The sequence below is a fragment of the Musa acuminata genome, chromosome BXJ2-9 (genome assembly GCF_036884655.1).
Source record: "Musa acuminata AAA Group cultivar baxijiao chromosome BXJ2-9, Cavendish_Baxijiao_AAA, whole genome shotgun sequence".
NCBI lineage: Eukaryota > Viridiplantae > Streptophyta > Magnoliopsida > Zingiberales > Musaceae > Musa > Musa acuminata.
Window position 1 is genome coordinate 7,077,138 of NC_088346.1, and position 24,657 is coordinate 7,101,794.

The 24,657-nt window shown below is 35.4% G+C and overlaps 2 protein-coding genes across 6 annotated transcripts; both read right to left on the reverse strand.

Annotated features, from left to right (window-relative positions):
- Window positions 1–771: 771 nt before the first annotated feature.
- LOC103997550 (D-lactate dehydrogenase [cytochrome], mitochondrial) lies at window positions 772–15,301 on the reverse strand. 3 transcript variants are annotated; one of them, XM_065125207.1, is made up of 18 exons: window positions 14,990–15,301; window positions 14,814–14,907; window positions 14,629–14,729; window positions 14,104–14,152; window positions 13,809–13,901; window positions 12,822–12,936; window positions 11,142–11,202; window positions 10,961–10,997; window positions 10,827–10,888; window positions 9,925–10,021; window positions 7,845–7,919; window positions 6,253–6,361; window positions 5,899–5,930; window positions 4,593–4,658; window positions 3,683–3,762; window positions 3,388–3,518; window positions 1,661–1,704; window positions 772–1,038 (listed from the first exon to the last, which is right to left on the reverse strand). In XM_065125207.1, exons 1-18 carry the CDS (start codon window positions 15,217–15,219, stop codon window positions 919–921), a joined length of 1,596 nt encoding a protein of 531 aa, XP_064981279.1. In that variant the 5' UTR covers window positions 15,220–15,301; the 3' UTR covers window positions 772–918. The 3 variants fall into 3 exon arrangements, with proteins under 3 accessions (XP_064981279.1, XP_064981278.1, XP_064981280.1); XM_065125206.1 differs by having other exon boundaries at window positions 5,899–6,008; window positions 14,990–15,299; XM_065125208.1 differs by lacking the exon at window positions 14,814–14,907 and having other exon boundaries at window positions 5,899–6,008; window positions 14,990–15,120.
- A 1,529-nt stretch (window positions 15,302–16,830) lies between these two features.
- On the reverse strand, window positions 16,831–24,000 carry LOC135622896 (uncharacterized). 3 transcript variants are annotated; one of them, XM_065125211.1, is made up of 11 exons: window positions 23,709–23,999; window positions 22,149–22,494; window positions 21,845–22,049; window positions 21,296–21,386; window positions 21,045–21,190; window positions 19,579–19,822; window positions 19,344–19,448; window positions 19,002–19,184; window positions 18,722–18,923; window positions 17,377–17,860; window positions 16,831–17,200 (listed from the first exon to the last, which is right to left on the reverse strand). In XM_065125211.1, exons 2-11 carry the CDS (start codon window positions 22,366–22,368, stop codon window positions 17,110–17,112), a joined length of 1,971 nt encoding a protein of 656 aa, XP_064981283.1. In that variant the 5' UTR covers window positions 22,369–22,494; window positions 23,709–23,999; the 3' UTR covers window positions 16,831–17,109. The 3 variants fall into 3 exon arrangements, with proteins under 3 accessions (XP_064981283.1, XP_064981282.1, XP_064981281.1); XM_065125210.1 differs by having other exon boundaries at window positions 18,722–19,184; window positions 22,149–22,427; window positions 23,709–24,000; XM_065125209.1 differs by having other exon boundaries at window positions 18,722–19,184; window positions 23,709–24,000.
- Window positions 24,001–24,657: the final 657 nt, after the last annotated feature.

Here is a 24,657-nt window from a genome sequence, read left to right on the forward strand (position 1 = left end):
GCAATGACGAAAAATAAGAATCACTATGCATCTATATCGATATTGACACCTTTGTCACTTAACAAGTACAGTAACACTTGACGCAGATGCATAATGACGAAAGGATCGCTCAATGTTTCGATATCGATGCAAATGTCGAACGACCCTTTCACTATCGCTTGACAATTATGTCAATGTCGACATAATACATGAAAAATATAATGTAATCGACATCGATACAATTGTTGAGCGACGAAAGGATCACTCGACATTCGATGATCATTTCATCGCTCGACAACTATTGACGCTGATACAAATACAAAACGATATCATCATCCGTCACCATCGATATTGTCTGCCATCACATGAAACATTAAAATTATCTTTTTATATATTTATTTTATTTTTTCATCAATAAAATCGACAACGTTAGAGTAAATGAATCTATATATTTCACTTTTATAACTATAGAAATTCTAATATAAATTTTTTAAGTCTAAGAATCAAAATATTAAAAAAGTCTAACTATATATAATAATCTATAATTAACCCTGAAGCTTTTTTTATTATAATAAAAAAAGTTTACCTACAAAAATAGATTTAATGAGAACCACCAATATCTGCCTTCAAAGACTCCATGTCATAATTTTTCTTATGCAAACAAAAATTTCCTTAATGACATACTATGATCCAACAAAAGATTCAATTAAACAGGGACCATAGGTCATGGGAGGACCTGATTCAAATCTTCATAAAACTAATTACCTACAGGCACCTAAAAAACAAAAAGAATAAAAACCAAGCAGGCATGTCCTAAGCAAGATTTATAGTAAATATGTTAACGAAGGACTCCAATATTCTGATTACAGATATTTTGGCACATAAAATACATAATATTTTAACTTCTTTTGTTGGAGATGGCTGACAGATACTTTTGCACTATATACAGATATGAGGAGGAATCAGCTTCCCTGGATTCATGATATAGTTGGGATCTAAGACCGACTTTATTCTTTTCATTGTTCTTAATGCCCCAGTACCAAGCTCCTTCTCCAGATACTGTAATAATCATGAGAAAGCAAAGAAATAAAAATATTAAAATGGGTTTTCCACTCTTCTATACGATAACAATCCAGGGATTATACAAAATTTCTGCTCAAAATTCTATTTAAGCAACAAAGATTAGACAAAGGTTATTCGTGCCTATGTTTATAATGTGATGGCTTAAATTTATAATAAGAATGAAAAAACAACATAACTTCTTGAAATGTGGTAAAACACATATTTCTCTAATACACTCAGCAGTCATAGGCGGGCTAGAAATTGTCATCCACTCTCTTTTTAACCCAACTACCTAAGACTATTTAAATACTAAATAAAAACATTTCTCACTGGTTAATAATATTTTCTAAATTGTGTGATAATGTCCAGATCTATACATAGCTAGAATGAGGCATGCATGTAGTCTACATGAAATTCTGATAGATTTTATAATGTACCATATTACTCTGCAAGACAATACATCTTTCTGATAAACACAATCTACTGAACTCAAAGGAATCCTGATGCATTTTATGGCCATATCTTGCTTGTGAAACGTGCATATAAACCATGGAAGAAGATGATGCTGCTTACGACTGTTTAACCAAAAAGAGCTTTAACATGAGTGAAAAAAATCTACCTTCATTTTCCCAGTACCAACACCATGCTCTCCTGTACATGTTCCTGTTCAGAGAAAGCTCAAAATTAAGAGTGATGGCTGGAAATACCAAAGTAGCAATATCCAACATTCAGATTCAGAAACAGGAATAACTACAAAATATTTAAGTAAAGACATCTAACAGGATCTCTGAAACAAAAGCCAACTACCATAAGGCTTCTCAGGCAAGAAAAACTGATGCCCACAAATAATGCTAGAAGATACCTTTATACCAGATAATGCAACTAAGTTAAAGGTCAAATTTTTAAAAATCTTAGGCCATCTGTCTCCGTTACTTATCAAGAAAATTAGTATCCCATTAGTACGACACTTGGAATAGCAACACAAAACCAGAGATGTTTCTGGGTTCAAATAGTTTCTAAATGCAAAAAATCAGGTTGCAGCAATCCCACCAGAAAAGGTAATTACCCGTTTAATAACTGCAAAGAGATTAACATGAATGGTTAAAAGCTGCAGGAAAATGTTAATACTTCTACTTTTAGCAATTACAGAGTAAATTGATCATATAGTGAAGATCATAATGATTGAATACTTCTCTTAGCTATGGTTGGTTCATTTGCACATGGTAAAGGATGTAATTAAAGAAGAAAGTTGTCCTATTTTCTTCTTAAGCACAAGGAATGTAATATAGGGCAAATAGCCATAATATCAAATCTATTGCAGGACACTGAGTTCTACCAGCAGTATTAAAAACAAATTATCTATAATTTAATATATGTGGGATAGAAAAAGAGAAGATAAGAGAGATAAAAGAACGAGCAACTCCTAAGGGTAAATGTTTTATACCTTAGTGGATGGTAAAATGATATCATTGGAAAAAAGATTATAGACTTATAGAACTTACACATAATGAGGGAAAAAAGAATTAATCATTTGTTTAAGCGATTAATGTCTCAGATAGAATCCCTCTCCTCTTTTTATAGACCTCTAGGTATAAGCACAAAAAGGGTTAACTTCATCTTTCCTTCTTTACATTCAGATGGTTGAGGATTAGAATATCCATCAAAGGAAACACAATTCACAACCCATATTGCAAATTAATCAATATGTTCTTTGTACTAAAAGAACTGGCTCAGAGCTGTTTTTGCAACACCAGAAAATAGTTCAACTCTCAACAGTGCATATCCGTCTCCCACAGAATGAAAATTGCAAGGAGCCATGAAATTTGTTATAGAGTCAGAAGGAAAATGATAAATAGTCAAGTAACATGTTACTGTTATTGACATGACAATCTAGGTGATATGTACCAAGTCTTTTAACAAACTTAGCAGGTGAAACTAATTGCAATCACAGCAAAAGTTATGTAGCAACTTTGTGGACCTAAATTACAATCAATTAACCACTAGGTAACTGGAGATATAGCTGTTCAATTCATCTCTCTGATAAGAATGTTGTCATGAACAGAAGCATCAAAGACATGAGCTGCAACCAGTCAATTCAGCTGATTACATATACAGATAGTAAGACAAATAAAAGGAATTGAAGACCAGATTTTTGAATAAAAAGAGCGGGTAGCAGTCCCAGAGAGAATAGTTCCCAATTAGTTGTTCTGAGACTAACAAGAATAGAAGTAGAATTGAACGATCATTTCTGTACCATAAATTTTGCAATCCATAATCCATTATACTTCCCTCTGTAAAATTTGATTCTTGTCACATGAAATTAAAAATGGTAATATTCCTAAGTACCTTCCATGGATAAGGCAGTGTGAATCATAAAATGGTTCAGTCTCTCTGCTTCTTGGCATTGTTCGTCTTGATCAGGATCAAATATAATAACTGTGTGGAAGTTTCCATCACCAGCATGAGCTATGACCATGCTGAGGGCATCAAGGGAGCAAATTAGACATCCAGCTAAGCATAACAACCTACATGTTCAACTTGGGAAAAGCTCTTCTGAACCTCATGATTTAAGAATTACATCTTGTATGATATTATACTCTAAATTGATCCAAATAGATTAAATAATTTCATTATAAGATACCACAACAATGGAGATGCATCAAGCTCTTGCTTAGATTTTGATATACATTCTGCCAGCCTTGACAAAGGAACACATACATCCTGTAAAAGGAAATCGATTAGTGTGCATGGTAACTATCTGAATTCTAGCTAAAATGAAATAGTATACATAATCCATAAAAGTAGATGCATTAATGGGAAAGAATAAACACCTCCCCAGATGTTCCAAATCTTGATGAAAGAATAAACACTTAATTACACACCTTGGATCACACATGTAAGGTTAAGTAATATTGGTTGTTAGTGGATAGATTGGAGGATCATGATAGGAAACATATTATAAGGTTATACAATAGTCATGTTGACCTCAAACAACATAAAATGTGAGATATAACACTAATGACATAACAAGATTTTGATAGTTAAACATTTACATCAAATTAATAGATTTCTACAGAAGCTCAATTCTTCAATAGGACTGAGAAAGGTCAATAGGATAGTCTAAAAGCTAGTAAATCAAAGAGAATCAGGAGGAGAAACAATAATATTAATCACTGGGATTTGTTAAAATGTTTAACTAATTGGTTTATAGAATATCCTACTAAAATGTTTCATGCATTTAAACAATAGATGATTATTTGGTTCCCTTCTACAGATTTTAGATGATGGCAACAAAGAGTTTATACAATCCGATATCTTCGGAATGGAGATAACAATTGATTACTTATACCCAACATAAATGGATATTTTCAATCAAAATTGCAGATTCTAGTCAAGATTCAAGAACAACCTCAACATCCAACCGATAAAGTATCCAATTATTGGGGTCTGATTCATAGGTATTTTGCTGCCATTTAGAACTAATTTGAATACAATCTACCAAAATTTCAACCAAAAAACTATACAAAAAGAGCATGCTTCAAGAGACAGACCGTAGTTATTGCCTCGTAATTATTAGGCGCCATTGCATAGCAAGCCCAAAGTGCCCCCTTTCTTATCTGCATGAAAAGAATATAACTTTAATGAGACACTCAGACCTCAGTGAGTTGGATTTAAGCAACGAATATGTTTGCTTCAAGCTCTCATGATCCATATTACTATAATTTCTTGTTTCCATGTTAGTTGATATGAGAGCACATGGTAAAGAAACAAAATGACAGGATGTCTCATGATGTGTTGATTAACTAAATTCACAAATATGAAGTCAAGAGGCAGTCAAAATAATCTACATGTAGAACCTACCAGCACTTCCTTATGCAATGATAATAACCTAACAGCAATCAATAAATATTAAAATAAAAAATAAGTTGTTTACACAATCAGAATATAACCAAAAAATAAATTTAATCCTGAATAGATAATCACTGTAGCTAGTAATGTGATATGTTTCTTTAGTTATTAATCCTAGTGCAGACATTGCAGTTGACAAAACAAATTTTGGAAGAGGGAAAATCACACAAAAAAGAAAAATTAACCTGAGAAAAAGGCAGGCATGGTGAACCTAGATAAAACAGTTCTTAGTCACTTGTTTAATTATTATAGCAAAGGAGGACAATACAGGGTATATAATTACACATCTATGTTCTTTCCTAGGCTCAGGTTTTGTAACTACCAAGCTCAGGAAAAACAGTTTTAATCTACTCTATCAAGTACATCTTTTCATAATCTCAAAGTAACTACCCAGTGCTTAGGAAAAACAGTTAATCTATTCTATCATGTATATCTTTCCTATCATGGCTGTAACTGACCTAACGTATAACTACCTGGTGTGTAACTACTCCATAATATATCTTTTTCCTGGAAACAACGCAAGAAATTGCCCTGTGCCTATGACAAAGAATGGCTTAAGGTTTTCCTCAACCAAACCAAACAGTGAACTTTATACATGCATGACAATCAGCAATATATTAATGATTAGTAATGTACATATGCCAATTATGACCTAAAATAATTGTGTATCTTTGAGTTTGGATCACATTAGGGACTAAACAATATTCTAAATCAGTTTGGTTGTTTCTAGAATGCAGTTTATTCTATTCAGTTTAAAAAACCCTCAAAAGTGCAATATGAGATTTGGTTTATGAGTTCCTCCTAGCTGAACCAAAAAGTGCCCTGCATTCCCCAAATTGTGGACCTTGCCACTGAACATCAACATCTTGAGAAAACTGAACTTTTTAAGGTAGGAAAACTGAGACACATGAAAGTCAGGAAAAACTACCAATTATAGGGAAGACTGACCTTCCAGAGTTCCTCTTTAGCCTCAGCATCTTCTACATAAACAAAATCGGAGCCATTATGTTCTGAGACAATCTTTTGTACAATCAGCATTTGTTCTTGTGCATATGCTTCTGATGATGTGCAAAGTGAGAAAAAAATGTCAGCAACAAAGAAACCTAAGCCATATAACACTGAAAAACAATTTTGACTTCCAAGGATTACAAAAACCTACGGTGCCAGAACACTAATAGCTCCTAGTTTTCCAATTTCGATGTGAAAGAAACACTTGTAAATTATGTTGACAAAAAAAATATAGAAACTGACTGGAAATCTAAATAGCATTTAGATTAAAAGTATGAAACACATCCGTCTCACCTGTGCCTATAAATTCAAACATCAAGGTTGGGACTTCAGGTAAATTTTTCCCATTTGCTATGTTAATTGCCTTTACTTCAACCTCATCCAAGAGCTCAACCCTTGAGACCTACTTATGGATCATATACATAACTTTAGTGGCACAAGTTGGCTCCAAATAACATACAAAGACAAACCAAACACCATTAGCACTTATATGAAAAATGGGTACAATGTCCATTTAAGAAATCTATAAAAGAGGTTGGATTTTCTTCCTAGCCACACCTCATTCAGTGGAACCAATAGTGTAAAATAGCAAAATACAGCCATTGGATGCCGCCTCATTAGGTGCAACTAATTAACATGAGAAAGTGGCTGCAATTTTAAAGAATGATAATTGCAGTTTGTATAGTTTCCAACTTCATGACAATAATAGCTCGTGTCTGCATTTGTACCATTAGCAAACCACCCCCTCCTTTCAGATCAAAATTGGGTAAAAGAACCTGATCTGAGATAGTAGTCAAGGAAATATTCAGGAAAAATTACTGCACTTAGTTCACACTACCCTGTTTTGAGTTTCATAGTTTTCTGTATCAGTCAATTCCACAAGTCCCTACTGGACCATATCATTATCAGCCAAGGTCATTCCTATCTCAATCTTATTTTACCAGTTCTATCACCAAAAATAGAAGAACTGACTAAAGTTGACAAGGTTTGTTCAATTTTGCCATTTCCATCTGATCTGTCCACCTCAAAAGAAAAGGAAGAAAGAAATAAGCCTATTTGGTAGTGACACAATTTTATCTATTAATTACTTCAACTTGATCATATATTTCATTCTGGGATGCATTCATATGTAATTTTCTTTTCATACACAAGTTGTGAAGATGCAAACCACAGCAATGCAGGTTTTAGCAAGACAGTAAAGTACCTCCAATGAAAATGTAGATCAAGGGTTCTAATCACAGAAAAAATTACCTCCATGTGGTTGTTACAACTGCATGCATATAATTCTGTTGTTCCATGACCCGATAATCTCAACAAAAAAAAAAAATGGTGGTATCTTACATTTAATCAGCTCACGACTACTAAAAATGACTCTTCGGTCGGTCTTAGCCACATAAGCCTGAGCAGCCACCCTCTCATTTACTTGAAGCTCATACCCATCCGTGAGTTGGCGGGTGAAACCTGTAAAGCTCATCAAACAATTACGGGAACAGAGCTCATGACCTCACTGTTTTAAGACTATGTCTGTACAACCCCTATTTAGGTATTTCCTGTTCAGGACCAGTGTGCTCTATTCCGTCACATCCAACTTATATATGGGGGTATCAGAGAGAGGCACATTGATTATTCAGGGCAGGATATTCTATTCTGAATCATCCATACTACACTTTGTGGTACAAAAGAGAGGTATCTGCTCTAGTAAGAATCTCTTGTTGGGGTGGGCAGCACCATTAATCATGTTCCATCTTAGTTAAAAACCTTGCCTTCATTTTGCACATGATAAAACATTCACAGTGATGAATAAAGATTTGCGAGAGAATAACATGATACATAGCAATTGTTTGATAAAGAGACGAAAATTCATGGTTTTAGACTTTTAGTTTTACCTGTATCCCAGAATGCATTGTGGCTATGGCAACATCAGCAGCTTCCTTTATTGTCTGAAAATTACACATTGCAACCTAATGTAGCACAGATATCTGTGATCAGATAGTCAACACCACAAACTAGTTCAAGAAAATATTGCAAGATAGATTGGTTTCAAACATTTAAAAACAAAGAATAATTTTAAATCAGAAATACAAGAACAAATTCATGAAGCAAGTACAACAATTTTTAGTAACTGAGCAGGACGATAAAGGAACTACAGAGAAATCAAAATGTAGAATAGCTAAAAACTGTTTCATCAGACAGACTGACAGAATGAGAGATAGTACCAAGTAATACAAGGCCCATTCGGTTTTGCTCAGTTTTGACACTTCAAAATAACATTATTTCATATAACCAACCAGGCACATAGAGTATGATCATTCTACAAGCTTTAAGTAATGATCTATCATGACATCTAAATTACTTACTGGTTTAGTTGACCAAATATTAGCCACTTCAGTTGCAATTAGTCAACTAAAATTATACAGTATAAGATGGATGGAAAGGAAAACAATGAAATGACAGAGAAGCCAAAACAAGCAACTGAAAGAAGTGGAATGGACAAAACAAGCTCCATATAACAAAACATTCATTGACAGAAAAATTAGAAAGTACAGAACAAAATGAAAAAAGTTATGCATAGGAACAGAATTTTCAAATTAGCCCAAGCTAAGAGCATGGTGAACAACAATTGATGGAATCAAGGACTTTATTCATAAATAGACAAAAAATAAAACTCACTAAAACTGATAGACCATTTAAAATAGGGTAAAGGCATGGTTTACAAGATCAACATTAGGATCAGGACCGGGATTGGGAACTAACATAGACATATTCAGGATTGATGAAATCGGTCAGATCATACCTATAATATCAGGATCAGACAAGAAAGTAGTTAAAAAAGAAGTCAACAACTATAAAAAAACTCATAAACTTAGGAAAATAAATAGATTTAAATTTGAGAAATAGAAAATATATGTGCTAAAGACTCTTTCATCTTTATATGTATAAGATATCTTTCTTATCAAGAAGCACATCAAACTTGTATATAAAACATTAAAAAAAGGGTATAAAACATAACAATAAATATTATAGAGAATAATTCATTAAATAACTGATTGTGTAATTAATAGTAATAATAATAATAACAATAATAATAATTACAAATATATTATTGTAGTACACAAGTATTATAAATCATATCAAAGACCCAAACTTATCAACTTGTAGCTTAGAAAATGAATATAAACCCTATTGTGAGTTAAATCTTATATAGTCATCATGCAGGTGAACAAGTAACCAAAATAACAATAATAATAACAATAACAATAATAATAATAATAATGCCTATGGCATTTTCATTCTGTGTTCTTTAAGAGGTGGGGTCTATTCTATACCCTTCTTTTTAGTCTTCTTATACCTTTTTCTCTATTGCACATGATGGTATATGATGAATAGTGCAACAGCGGTGGACAAGAATATTGCGATAGTTGCAACGCAAAGCAGACAACAGTTGTGTCTCCTCTGTTTCACATTTAAAGTCATCTCATTGTTGATTTTTCTATACCTTAACCTATATTTTCTTTCCTTTGTCCTCTTACTAGGTCCTTTTATTTTCTCTTTTGAGGCTATGAAATTGGCTTAAATCAACCAAGTCTGATTGAGCTCAACTGAAAACAGTCATTTCCCCACTGATTTCTTACCATGGCCAAAACCAGATCAAAATCAGGTTGGCCTTGGATCATACAATATAAGAATATTCTAAATACTGCACATTATAAACAAAAGTACAAGGAACATTATGTAATATGTTCACAATCGATAAGCAACAGCAATACAGAATAGTATAATGCCATCCTTAACACCACAATGTCAATAATTGCTTGCAACGATGAATGTGACAATATAAAATATTGTAGATGGATTGTTCAGCTAGATGCCAAATGAAATTTGTACTATCTGTACGGGAGCACAATGAAGTATGAACAATATTGGATATCACCAGAAATCTATTTGACAGAAGGGAATAAGGGATACCACTGAATGTTGAGGAAGCCTTTGAAGTCGCAGAGTAACTTCTGTTATTATACCTAAAGTGCCTTCACTTCCAATCAACAAGCGAGCCAAATCATATCTGAGTAATAAAGACAGATAGTCAATAACAAAGACTTGTTAGACAGTCCTTTCTAGTTTCTACTTAATATAATTTGACATAATGATGAAAAACTCATGGACCAACACCAATAGGGACCAAGAAGCAGCTTTAGAAAGCGAAAAACAAAAGGAGATTCAATGCTAGGATAGACAAACTCCAAGAAATAATGGCCTCCCAACTCCAAACTGTTCCCAGATGGGAGGCACATCAGTTATTTAAATTAGTATAGGAATAAGCATCTTAGTATATCTAACTCTAAAATTTATTTTTATAACTATGGCAAGAAATATGGAACAAAAGAACAAAAAAATCAAGGATTTCTAAAATTTATGTTGTCCTTAAGATCAAGGATTTAAATCCAGATATGACATCCTATTTCACGACCAACCAGACAGGTATGGTACAATACACAAGGCTGTATATTACCTGTACTGCCTAGTGTTACCAAAAATATATAATAACAATTTCATACGACTGATACTAATCTTGACCCCATATTGGTCCCTAATTAGACTGGTAAAATTGGTTGGTACATACACGTCTAAGCTGTATTTGAAACCTAGCTTTAGACTTCACTTGATGGGCTCCATAGGTCCAAGTAGTAGAGAGATCTGTTCGTCTATGACACCCATGAACCATTATTTTTATCATCATGAGATATGTTTTCTTGCTTTATGTGCTACAATACTTATAAATTTAGAATGGTGTTGGACCTAGGTTTGTGCTAAGAACATGGGATTAAAGCCTTATATAAATGAAATCTCAAGAAGAATCTATAGCCTACCCAGCAGCACTCTTTCGAGCTCGTGAACCAGTCTTGACAACCTCACCGTTTGCTAGAACAGCCTGAAAGAAGGGCAGCTGCTTAGTGAATATGCACCAACTTGATCAAGAAGACATGAAAACAAACAACTATACCTGAAGATTGATGACATTTTCTCGCATTGTTCCATACCTGAAAACTGATAATTAATTGACTAACAGAAGACATCTTAGCATAAATTACATTGTGCAAGTGCTAAAGATTACCTTAATAAAACAGTGACACTGTCAAAAAAAAAAAATCATGTTTCAGCTAATAAAAGTTCACGAGAGATACCTTACAGCTAAAGAACCAGAGCAGCGTGTAGCACACATACCTCCTATAGTAGCCCCAGGCCCTGCATTTCGAAAGCTGGTCAGATGTAATAAAATAAGCAACATATGGTGCATAACAAGATCCAGTAAACAACACCAGAATACTAAGTACCTAGAGACATTCCATTAAAAGGCCAGGTGTTATGAGCTAAGCTATAAAGTCTAAAAATATTTAATCAGTCTTCTTACATGAAGTCAACCCTACATTGTTCTGAGTTTTTGGCCCTGAAATACTGTCCACGTTAGATGACAAACAATATGGTCTATACCAAGGTAGTCTTTTTTGCCCAGGCCAGTACATACCGAACTGGTATATAACAGTACTATATATATACACACACACACATACTTTTTTGCCCAGGCCAGTACATACCAAACTGGTATATACCAGTACTACACACACACACACACACACACACACACACATATACCCCACCACCCCCCTACATGCCTTCCCACCACCCACCACACATCACTGACCGGGTATGCTCCTCCTCCTTTTCTTTCTTCCTCTTCCTCCTCCTCTTCCATCACCCCTCCACTTCTTCCTTCCTCACCCTCCTGCTCTTCCTCCATTGGCCTCTTCTTTCTTTCGCTTCACCCTCTTCTATACATACTACATGTCAGTGTTCTGTGTATCAGTACACCAACAAAAGTGGGTACATACTGGACCAGCCAGAGACCGTATAAAATTGCAATCCTTGGTTTATACAGTTAGCAGGCAGTAGAAAATCTTAAACACAATTATGCAAGAGATTGTATACCCCCTGGAGCTTAAAAGAGTATGGTTATAGGCTAGAACAATAGGTCTGACATAGATATTTTTAAAAAAGTCAGATAAACAAACAAAAAGACCAGTTGTCTTCTTAAGTACGAAAGAAGTCAATATGTACTGAGCTCCAGAACTTCTGACAAATAAGAGCAAAAGAACTTCTATATACCTGTATTTTACAGCATAAAAGCAAAAAAATGTATTCGCTATAATAATAAGATACACCTGTATTTTACAGCACAAGTTCATTCACTACAATAAGTTACTGACATTTTTTAGAATCATAATTCATTCATCTGAAAAAGATGGACCACCAAATAACCAGGACACTGTCACATGAAGGTTTACTCGAATATTTGACTGGCTTGAACTCCACATTCCAAATGAAACCAGCTTCAAATCTCCACACCTTCAACAAACAGGATGATCATGACATTAAAATGAAAAGAAAAGGTGGTTCATCTGAAGTCATGCTACTTGTTGCTAATGTCTTGTATGATCATAATTTTGAGAGAGCTTGTTCTATTCTCTTAATGGGATTTTTTTTGCCATTGAGAAGAACACCTAAATTCTGCAACAAAGATTGTAGTCTTCCCATTTTCCAGACTCTTCTCACATCCAGGTGTATTTTTGAAAGTTGCCCTAAGATTGCAGGAGTTTGAACTACAACCAAAACATGACGCTTTCAAGCTGCTCGATAGTTGTTTCGGTTTTTAGCAGAAAAAACTTCCTGCTTAATTCAACAGAACTGCATACTAATTCCACATCTTGTAACATGAGATAATTCGAGATATGAAAAAAGAAGAAACATTGTTCACCAAAAATGTTCCAAATTAAAAGAAATGAACAGGAAGAAAAGTATTCAGTGACCTGGATCTAGTGGGAAAAAAAGGCCATATGGCTTCAAATACTCATTCAGTTCAATCCATCCAATCCCTGGCTCAACAACTATATCCAAGTCATCAACATTGAGTGATTTAAATTTCTGTCACAAACAGCATAAAATGGTTAGAGGCATTATCTGTGAATAAGGTCAATCCAGTTTTGAAAGTAATAAGTCATGGAGCAAGAGGTATATGGGAATGATAAATTTCTATCCATTTCAACGAACCACAACGGAACAAGTTGCCTGATTATCTGAGGAGGAACAATTATATATATTTTTTCTGTAGCCATACATCACATGGAGGTTGTCTATCTATAAGCTCTTTCACCCATTCCATATCTATTAACAAATCAAGAACTTCTTAAACAAAATTACACCACAGAGACATCATATCAAACACTACATGAGGATGTCCAGCATCTCTGAAAATAATTTTGAGAACTTAACAAGGTTTTCAAGTCACCAGAATTTCTAGGAAGGCAAACCAAAAGAAAAGAAATATTTAATATGCAATAAGTGCAAACAGCTGTCAAACCCCATAAAGCTTAACTCTCCTCTAGCACAGGATTAATGAAATAGCATATAATCACAGTTACACAAAACAGATGAACAAATAAAAAACACAACCCAAAGGAAAACCTTAAGCCAATGTTACTAACTAAACCCATTCTTTCAGTGAGAAACAACAAAACCAAATAAACTTGATTATAGGCATTGCAACAGCAGAGATGGAGCTTGGATATATAAATAGAACAAATTCATAAAAAACACATTTTCCCTCTTAAAGTTCAGTCATTAGAGAAACATAGCTGATTTTGGCATTTAATCTCATAAAAACTTATGATTAGATCATGTAACACCATAAACACATTTAAAGGACATATGTTTATCAAATCCATTAGAAGTAGATCAACCGTCCATGTCGATAAAACTTCATTTGGGACTCTATAAATATTAAGTACGAAGCTTACTTTCATTAGTGACATGTCAATGCATACACCTCCATGAGGGGCTAAAGTTTGTCCCTCAAGTGAAGTTGCTCCACCATATGGAACGATAGGAACCTGCTTCATTTAGATACCCCAAAATAAAGTTTCAATCAGTATACTTTGTTCCAAAATTTGATTTTCTTAAAGTGAACTTTCAATCGACTTGATCTGTTTAAATTTTATATAAAGCATGCATCAACATCTAAATTTGGAAGCAGTAATTCAAATTTACAAAAGGAAATATAGCCCAGCACCATTGTTCAGAGGGGCACAATACCTTGTACTTATTACAAGCTATTACAATTTTCTGGACATCATCCTGTGATCTGCATTAAAGAACAAGATAATCAAACCTGATCTCAAAGACACGAATTGGAAGAGATGTACAACATACATGCATGTATGTTCCAACAATGCTCAGTTTTAACAACAACAAGCATGCCAACTCTCGGATCAATCGCTTTCAATAACTACAAAGTTTGAGTTCTGTTTAAGATTAGTGAACTCTGTGAGTGTTGTAAGCGTGGACAATCGTCTTCTCAATGCTATATAACTCCCACGTACAGATCATCTGAGTTCAGATCTACAAAGATAATTCCACAGCATCACCTTTCATATTTCCCTCTCTGGTTCAACACGTGACTAAAAAGGATAAGAGAATTTTCAGTGTGTAAAAACTGGATAGCCAAACACAAACTCCAAGTTACATAAGCTCAAAACAATAATAGATATCCAAATCTCTTACGAACAGTCAACGATGGAGTACTAGGACGAGAATACCTTATGCAAAAAGGGTTGGTACCTCGGGAAGACAATCACATCAGGAACATTCACAGCTCTGTGGAAGCTGTTCAGCGGCTTCCCATGAAAGCACCGCTCTTCATAGTCCAGTGTCATGTTGTCCTAAGCACCAATCACAGCAAAGCAATTAAATAACCGCCAAAAACAAAACACTCCACCTCAAAACAATCATAATCATATCATTACCTGTAGAATATCCTTCAGCTCCTGGATGAACTCATTGGAAACCTTCCTATGAATACCCTTCGCCACCAGATCAGTGCTATCTTTCCCTCCGAGGCTGATTCAAGCATAACACGGTAACATCAATCCGAAAAAGAGTCGGGGAAGAAAGAACAAGGGAAAGGGAAAGGGCAGAACACCGGAGATCGAGGCCGGGATCGCAGAGGGAAGAGGAGGCCGTGAGGCGAAAGGGGTCGAAGGCGAGGGCGGCGCCGGCGGAGGCGGCGACGGCAAGGGGGATGAGGGCGGCGCGGGCAAAAGAACGAAGGCGATCTCCAGAGGCGTCCGATCGCGGAGGGTGGGAGCGGAGGGTTTGATGGAGGCAGGCTTTGCAGGAGGCTGCGAGGCGAGAGAAGGAGAAGCACCTCATCGCGCGCAACGAAAATTGATATCAACCTATGAAACTAACGGATCAATCAACTTGCTAGCACAAGTGTAAGTAAACCGAGCAATGACGGGTCAGAACACACACATTTAATCTAAAGTTCGAATTTGGAAGAAGCGTAGTTTCCTCTTATAAATTTTAATGAAGCTGTTTTTCTTTTTCGTTAAAAAGATAATAAGTTTGAGAATTTTCTACTTACCAATAACTTTAAAAAAAATTTAATCTCCATTAGCCATTATCGCTCCACCCATCGCTCTCTCTTGCTCGCGTGTCTCTATGAGCAGGTTAGCCTCATTAGCTAGACTCATGCTAATCCCATCAATCATCCCCCCTTCATGTGTACAACAACCCTGGGGTTCAATGAGAGCGACCAAAGTTAGCATAGACAGTTTATACCCGTGACACCTCTGGATCCAAAGAGAGTGTAAGGGTGATGACATTGGCAACACAAGAAGGAGGAGGCAACAACAAGTCTAATGAAGGCCACGCCAGGGGCGCTTTGCAAAAATTTTTCAAAGTTAAAAATATTTTTAAAAATTCTCAAATTTAAGATTTTTTTAAAAATCACCATTATTTTTTTACACATTTATCCTTGAAAATTTTATAGATAGAAGTCTTTACTCATTTGGAATTCTATTTTTTAATCTCCATTAGTCATTATCGCTCCAACCATCGCCCTCGCTTGCTTGCGTGTCTCTATGTGTAAGTTAGCCTCATTAGCTATACTTATGCTAATCCCATCAATCATCCCCTCTCCATGTGCGCAATAACGTTGGGGTTCGATGAGAGCGACCAAAATTGGCATAGACAGTTTATACCCGTGACACCTCTGGATCCAAAGAGAGCGTAGGGGTGATGACATTGGCAACACAAGGAGGAAGAGGCAATAACAAGTCAAATGAAGGCCATGCCAAGGGCGCTTTGCAAAAAATTTTCAAAATTAAAAATATTTTTAAAAATTCTCAAATTTAAGATTTTTTTAAAAATCACCATTATTTTTTTACACATTTATCCTTGAAAATTTTACAGATAAAAGTCTTTACTCATTTGGAATTCTATTTTTGATTTTTATACAACAAACAATAAATTTATATTTTTAGAAAATAACTTATCATTTTATAATTTCATCTCATGAATCTTAGAAGATTAGTAAAAACAAATCAGACTGCACCACTTATATATATATATATATATATATATATATATATATATATATATATATATAATGCCAAACAAGAACCCTTTACCCAAAAAAAAAAAAGACTTTTCATGCCCAACAATAGATTTTGTTAATTTAGAATTAGATACTTGGATCTACATTAAGAGCTCCAAAAGTTGAATATGAATGTTAGCGGTTGGAATGAAGGTGTTACATAATTCAAGGGGCACACCCAATAAGCGATTAGAGTCAATGTAATCTTGCCTCCAAATGTTGACTCGAACTGATCTTTTGAATAATTTTACCGTTGTACCAAAACCACCACATAATGATGAGCATTGACAATGTGGAATACAACAGTAACTGTCATACTACTGATTTACATGTCAAAACATAAGAATAAAAAAAAAACATAACAAGGGAAAAATCACTGGACATGTTCTACAATGTCTCATTCTCATTTAGCAGGTGAATTCAAAATAGCATTTCCCAAAGAAATGTAAGTATATCCTGAAAACAAAATACTCTGTTCCCATCTTAATAATCTCATGATTCTGTAATCAAATAAGAATGATCGTAGCATGTACGAAACTCGATTGAGTTCAGGCTTGCAAAAGAACACTAGACAAAACAAAATTAAGCCACCTCATCGATCTCATGAATTGCAATCTGCACATGCTGATAATGTCTGAGATCCAAGTTGGAATCACAATTAATTAGAAAATTATCCATGCCACTGAAAAACTGAGGTATAGAGACACCACCCAGGAAGTTTGTTTTCTCACGATACTGGCAGCAGATGAAAGCCTATAAACCATAAAAATGAAAAGGGAAAAATAAGTAGTTAAACTATAAAACTTTCCCTAACTTGAAACTGAAATCAACTATGCAATTCTTGTAGGAACCATTATCCCACTCGTAATATTTCGTTAGAGATGTGTAATAACCTATGAAAAGGAACTATTCAAGGGATAGAGTTCTACCTCCCTGATGTAGGCTTAGTTGTTAAGCCAAAGCCAAATGGAAATAGTGGATCATAGTGCTTATCCCCAACATTCATGGGGAGTTGATCCACAGACTTGAACCAGGTTCGTGAAAGCTTTCCTGTGAATCCATAGTCCCCAAAGAGAACATCAGTGAGACCTTGGCCTTCAGACCCAGGAAGCCAAGCTGCAACAAGAGCATCCACCAAGGGAACATAGGGCTCAATCATGACAGGCCTGCCAGAGATGATAACAACAACACATTTGATGGTACCGCACACAGTCTGAATAATGCTTGGGCCAGGGTCAGGAAGCTCGAGGTTGAGGTTGTCGCCAGCAGTTTCAGTATAAGGTGGTTCTCCCACCACAACAATGGCATAGGAGAAGTCATTGCCTTTGACAATATTGCTATCAGGGTTCTCGGAGTAGACAACTTCCGTTGAAGGGTCAATAGCAGATCTAACAGCATCAAGTATGGTTGTTCCTGCATGGAAGACAATGTTAATTTCAAAAGCTATAACTATAGTGCCATAATTCTTTCAGAAATACATCAAGCATTTGTTCTAATTAGTAATTACATGCATTATCCTAATCAAGCATTCTCCTAATGAGGTCTCTGGTGGAATATTATCAGGAGAATACCCGTGAAATCTCCATAACAAATAGACTGAAACAAATGCAATCATACGCCAGCTGACCCACTGTGATCATATTAACCCATATATATGTTCATCGTTGTGAGACAAGCATCAAATTTTCAAACGATATTTCAAGTGACAGTCATCATCATGAATCCTATTTCATGTATATAAACTATAATGCAACAAATATTAAACTTATCGGGTATAAAATCATATAAGCTTTATGGTCTTTATTCACAAATTGGTTGCTCAAAAAAAGTTGAGATGTGACCCACGAGTTTTCATGACACCATGCAAGACTAAGATGATAGAATAATACTAGTATTAGTTAGCTAAACTGTCAAAAAAGAGGTAGTTTAATATAATTAAAAATAACTTCTAAAATGTTACGATGAATATGCTGTTGATACTTATGGATATTGTTTGTAAGAGAAGGGTTTAAACTGAACTTCAAACTCATACGCAGATGAGTTTGAAGAGTTCTCATGCTTAATGGTAGAGCAGACCATGTCATCTTAATTTCTATTGGTACTAATTGTTCAAGATTTATAATTCACATGTTAATCCAAAGGTTCCTCTTTCATTGAAATTCCACACCTAGTAGGACAATGACTACAACTAGCTGATCAAGTGTATATTATATGAATACAACTAGCTATGTTGGTATGCAGAATGACAAAGGTTAACTTGTGAAGAATACTCACCAACTGTGATGTTTCCACTATCGCCTTGCCATTCGATTGTCCATCCACCACATTGATAACCCAAATTGCTAGCATGACTTCCGGCGATAAGGATCTTTGCAGCCTTTTTAGGGAGAGGCAAGAATGAATCATTTGTAGATTTGCCATTTTTCAGTAGCACAAGTGATTTTCTAACAGCTTCCCTTGCCAAGTCTCTATGCTCCTGATTAAATGCCAAACCATATAAGAGGTACTTCTGAAAACCAAGACAATTCTTGGAACAGCAGGGAAAAATTATAACCTTCTTTCCTAGCTGATCAACCAAGCTAAGATCAGCCAGAGGGTTCTCAAAGAGACCAATAGTGAATTTAACCCTAAGGATTCTTCCTACAGCATCATCAATTCTGCTCAAGGGGATGACATTCTTCTTAACCAGGGATGTCAGATCATTAATAAACTCAGAATAGTTGTATGGAACCATCACCTGCCCAAAATAGGGATGATGAGTATGAAAATAAGAGGAACATGTTAAGATGTCAACAGAAGATAGCTTTGGAATCTTTTAGCAAGAACAAATTTCACTATTAGGGTTTATTGACTTACACAAATTAATGATTGCACAATAGCATGGGAACATACTGACCATATCAATACCAGCACTAATTCCAGCTTGGACTGAGTAAGTGTAATTTGCACCTGGCGAGCTGGTGATCCTATCAATTCCCTGCCAATCTGAGATTACAAAGCCCTGAAAGATTTTTTTTTTTCAAAATGAAAACTTTATCATGTTAGAAAAAGAAACGTTGACACATTTGTTAAAGACAACATTCAAAATCATGTGCTTGTTCTTTCAAAAAATAAATCTACACTGGAGATACCCTGAAGCGAAGAGTGTTTTTAAGGTAGCCAGTGACTAGATCACGATTTGCATGCATTTTAACTCCATTCCAGCTTGAGTACGACACCATAATTGTCGATACACCTTTTATAATTGAGTTGAGGTAAGCAGGCATATGGATGCTAAGTAGGTCAGCACGGTTGACAATGGTGTTATTCTCATTAATACCATTATGCGTCCCACCATCACCAACATAATGCTTTGCACAGGCTGCAACTTTCTCCCTGATCAATCAGAAAGTATCAAGACAGACCTCAAAAAATCAAAACTGTTTGAATCGTTGCAAGAATTCGACATTAAAGTGACGGAGCATGGAAAAGAATGTATGGAAAAAGCATTGAGGGCATAACTCTTTTGACCCTGTTATGTTATTTTCTTTCTGCTGTGTGCTTCTAGCAAATTAGCATAATATTTCTAGATGGAGATGAATGTGTTGAGGCTGGAGCACTGGGCCATTTTTTTTCTTTTATATGAATCAGTGTCAGCCCAAGTCAATAGTAATGGAGAAAATTAAATAGTATAAGCCTTTCTAAGAAACAGATAAACAACCTACCCATTTTCTTTGTAGTAAAAATGGAAAAAAATGCATATGCTTTAAGAAGGCAATAGCCCAGTCTAGATAAACATTTTAGTTTTATTGGATAAAGAACACATTTTATATGCTTCTAGAATTCAAACACATTTTACTAAAAGTAATCTCCGTGTATTAACAAAGAAAAATCAATAGGATGAACTTAGGTGATTTACGAGACTCAATCTGGAATTTACTAGTGGCTGATGTGGTCCTCTCTGTTGATCGTGTATCATGAAAGGGCAGCAAATTGATACTCTTCTACAATTCCATACCTTGTCAGTATGCTCCTACGTCAGCTGCCACATGCTAAAATCAAGCCTAGTCATATGTTGTCACCTTGAACACAATGTGTCCGACCATGCTGATTGATATGGAAATCTTTGGTCCTTTCTTGTCCCTTGGCTGTATGATTAGTTCTTTAGCATATAAATAAGTGGACTCCTATTTTAAGGTCTAATTGACTTCAGTACATAACAATACTTATATCGTATATATTATCAAGGTATGTTCACAGTTATGAAATTGCAAACATTTGTATTATGAGCTAATATATCATAGAACTGTCTAGAGAAATTCAGAAAAATATCAAATTGGAAAGTTTAATCAAGCATTATTTCTTACATTTTATTTAAAAAAGACAGTTTTTTAAACATGCAGTCAACATGTGTAAAATGAATATCATACATGAACAACCAAAATCTTGCTGGCTGTGCCTGGAAGTTATATAACAAAGTAAGTTTCAAGCTTTCAGACATACGACGTATGATTGAAAGAAAACAGGGATACCAAGAGGTTGCTGTTGGAACCTACATGCATATTATAAGTCTGATAAAAAGTCCGACTATAATGTATAAATGTAAGAGGTCACTTACTTTCCAGAAACATATGGAACACCTTTTCTGTATTTAGCAGGCACGTCTCCCTGTAATCCAGGGATTATTTCTGTCATTTGCTGGACAATGTTGTGGTCTTCACTATAACTTTCGTAACACCGTCCCCATCTTGGATCTCTGCAAACCTGCACAAAACCCAACAGAAGCAAATTCAAATGTGCTTTTGTTTTTTAAATCAGGGTACAGATAGCAAAATGCAAGATAATGGCATATGTAATGCATTAACATACCGCAATGCATGGAGCAAAGACATATGGGATGCCTGTTGCCCTTACTTCAAGGGCAGTTGCTGCGCCAATCCTCTTCACAAGTTCAGGATCCCTGGTAAATAGACCAGTTTAATATTAAAAACAACAAAACAAGTGGATGAGGCATCTAAGAAACATGCCTTTTATTTTTCACTGACTATATTATGCTAACATTGTAATGACAAATATAGAGCAGCAGCAACAGCATTCTTGCATTCAGGTTGCCAACGATGGTTATGATTGAAGAATATATGTTAAACTAAATGGATAGTATGAGATATACACAAGATGGATTCAATACTGTAATAAAATTTTCAGATATGCATACAGCTAGCTCTTCCTCTGTATCAGTTGGAGAACAAATTTTTTTATTTTTAGTTGTTTGATTTTCAATAATCATTTAAAAAGTGATACCATTGGAAAACAATTAAGTTACATCTAGGATAAGGTTAAGCAAAAGAATATGGAGTTCCACATAGGCGAGAATGAAATAAACACTCGATTGAAGCAGCAAAATGAGTTTATACATGCCTGGTAGCTCCAAGACCAATATTATGAGGGAATATTGTTGCTTTATAAACATTATTATGTCCATGAACAGCATCAATCCCATAAATCATTGGAATCCCCAGCCTGGTTGAGAGAGAGCCCTTTTGAAATTCATTTACCATATTCACCCAGTCTGCAACACTGGCTTCAGGACGAGGCACACTCCCTCCACCACTCAACACGCTACCTAGTGCGCATAACTAATTCAGTACAGTTCATTCTTTTCAATCATATGATATCTAAGACACGAGAAAGGTTATCATAATGGAAATGCAGATATTTTTACCTATGAAGTAGTTTTTCATGACTTGAGCTGATGCAACCTCGCGCTCAATCTGGGTCATCTGACCAATCTTTTCAGCAAGGGTCATCCGATCCATCAAGTCCTTGATTCGAACATTGATTGGCTGTTTAGGATCCTTGTACTTCATATAATCTGCTTCTCCAATATATGCCCAACACATCAATAACAGAAGATACAGGCAAAATTTTCGACTTCTAGCCATCCTTCTTCCAACCGCAGATTGTCTCAAATATTTCTTTGGAAAAAATTGTACAGTCCAAGCTTCACAGTGGGAAAAAAAAATTCAAACTGGCAAATTGTGACACATAAATAGAAGGCCAGAAGTTGCCTGAATCATTAGCAAGTAAAATAAGTAACTAATCAACCTGGTCATCATTCTAACATTTAATTAAAGAATGATAGAAAAAACAAGCAAAGACAGAAAGAAGTGTGGACCATTATGAAGGGAGAAAGCACGTAATTGTTGGACAGCTATCGTCACAATATTAGAAATGAAAGTAAAACCAGCCAACATTCCAGAAAAAATAATGAAGTAATCGACATCAGTAAGACACTAAATGCTACAGAAACAAAGAAAAATAAGAACAAGTGTAAAAGTATCAAATACTGATGTTTTCTTTTTCCCTGAGAGAAACAACACCTACAAAGAAAACAAAAAAGGACAGTTTATTCATGAACGCAAAAACGAAAGAGAAGAAATTGAGCAGCTCGTCCATCCTACTTATAGTTTATTCAAGAACACAATAAAGAAAGCTCAAGAAAGAGAATAAATTGTGTGGCTCCTCCATCCTACTTATAGTTTATTCAAGAACGCAATAAAGAAGGCTCAAGAAAGAAAAGAAATTTTGCAGTGCATTCATCCTACTTAAAGTTTATTCAAGAACACAATAAAGAAAGCTCGAAAAGAGAAGAAATTGTGCAGCTCATCCATCTTACTTATAGTTTATCGAAGAACGAACGCAATAAAGAAAGAAAAGAAATGTTGCAGCTCATTCGGCCTACTTATAGTTTGTTCAAGAACGCAATAAAGAAAGCTAGAAAAAGAGAAGATATTGAGCAGCTCGTCCATCTTACTTATAGTTTATTCAAGAACGCAATATAAAGAAAGCTCAAGAAAGAAAAGAAATTGTGCAGCTCGTCCATCCTACTTATAGTTTATTCGAGAACGCAATAAAGAAAGCTCAGAAAGAAAAGAAATTGTGGAGCTCGTCTATCCTACTTATAGTTTATTCAAGAACGCAATAAAGAAAGCTCAAGAAAGAGAAGAAACTGTGCAGCTCGTCCATCTTACTACAAGCAAAAGATCATGAAGCAACGCTACCTTATCCTGCACTACATTCCTCTCTTCTTTCTCTCATCTTTCTACTTTACCAGATTCGTCTCCTTGTTTCCTAGCAAAAAATCTCTCTTTTTCTTTTCCTCTCTCTCTCTCTCTCTCTCTCTCTCTCTCTCTCTCTCTCTCTTTCATTTCCAAGATCGTCAGCAGCGACTAAGCGTTACCACCCCCAAGAAAACAAAACAAGAAAAAGCAGCAAACAATACCTTCAGAAGATCACAATTAATCCCCATCACTGCGGAAAATTTCGTGAAACAAGACAAGCATCATCATCGCTTTAACCCTAAAGATTCCATTACACGATAGAGCAGATCAACCGAACCATTCCGAACTCGAGATCGCTGGCTTGAAATGGGGGAAGAGGAGGAGCATAGGAAGCGTCAAGAAGCCACACTAGCCCGTCAGGGATCCTTCTTCCTTGTCGGAAATAAACCTTGGAATTGGATTCCTATATAGCCAAGAAAAGCTTGTTCTTTGTCTTGCCTTTATATTTCACTTACAAGTTTAGTCCCCCCTTTCTTTTATACTACTGAGAACCTTTTATTATTAACAATCCCTTTTTAAAAAATAATAAAATATTAGTATACCGATTTTATAACTTATGTATTACCGATTTTATTTTTTTATTTTTTATTCTCATAATCCCTTATTTCATTCTGGTCGTCAACCTTCGAGAACGAAATACTACTACTTTTACTGTTGATCATGTCTTGTAAGGCTCACAATGCTGTAATGACGGAGGCACTGACAATCTATGAGGCTCCCAAAGTAGGGTTTTGAATATTGATCTGTATTAACGTACCGATGTATAGCGTCGATACGTTAGGATGTATCGATGGTACACCCTAAAATCTTAAAAATATTTTTACCTAATTGATCGCTATATCTCGATAACGGTCAAAATCCAAGACAATACCGTTCGATGCACTTCAGTATCGATCAAAACACTGATACTACAGAATAGTCCGCGTACCGATATCCTTTCAAATTGGTACATCTCGCTTGTATCGAACGATACACATCAAAATTGAAAACCCTGCCTCAAAGTATGCTGCCACCATGCGTTGGAAGAACACTCCAGACCATCATCAACGACACCAATGTCTCCAAGCAAGTTCCTTGGCAACTCCAGGCTCTCGTTTCTGATGCAAAGCT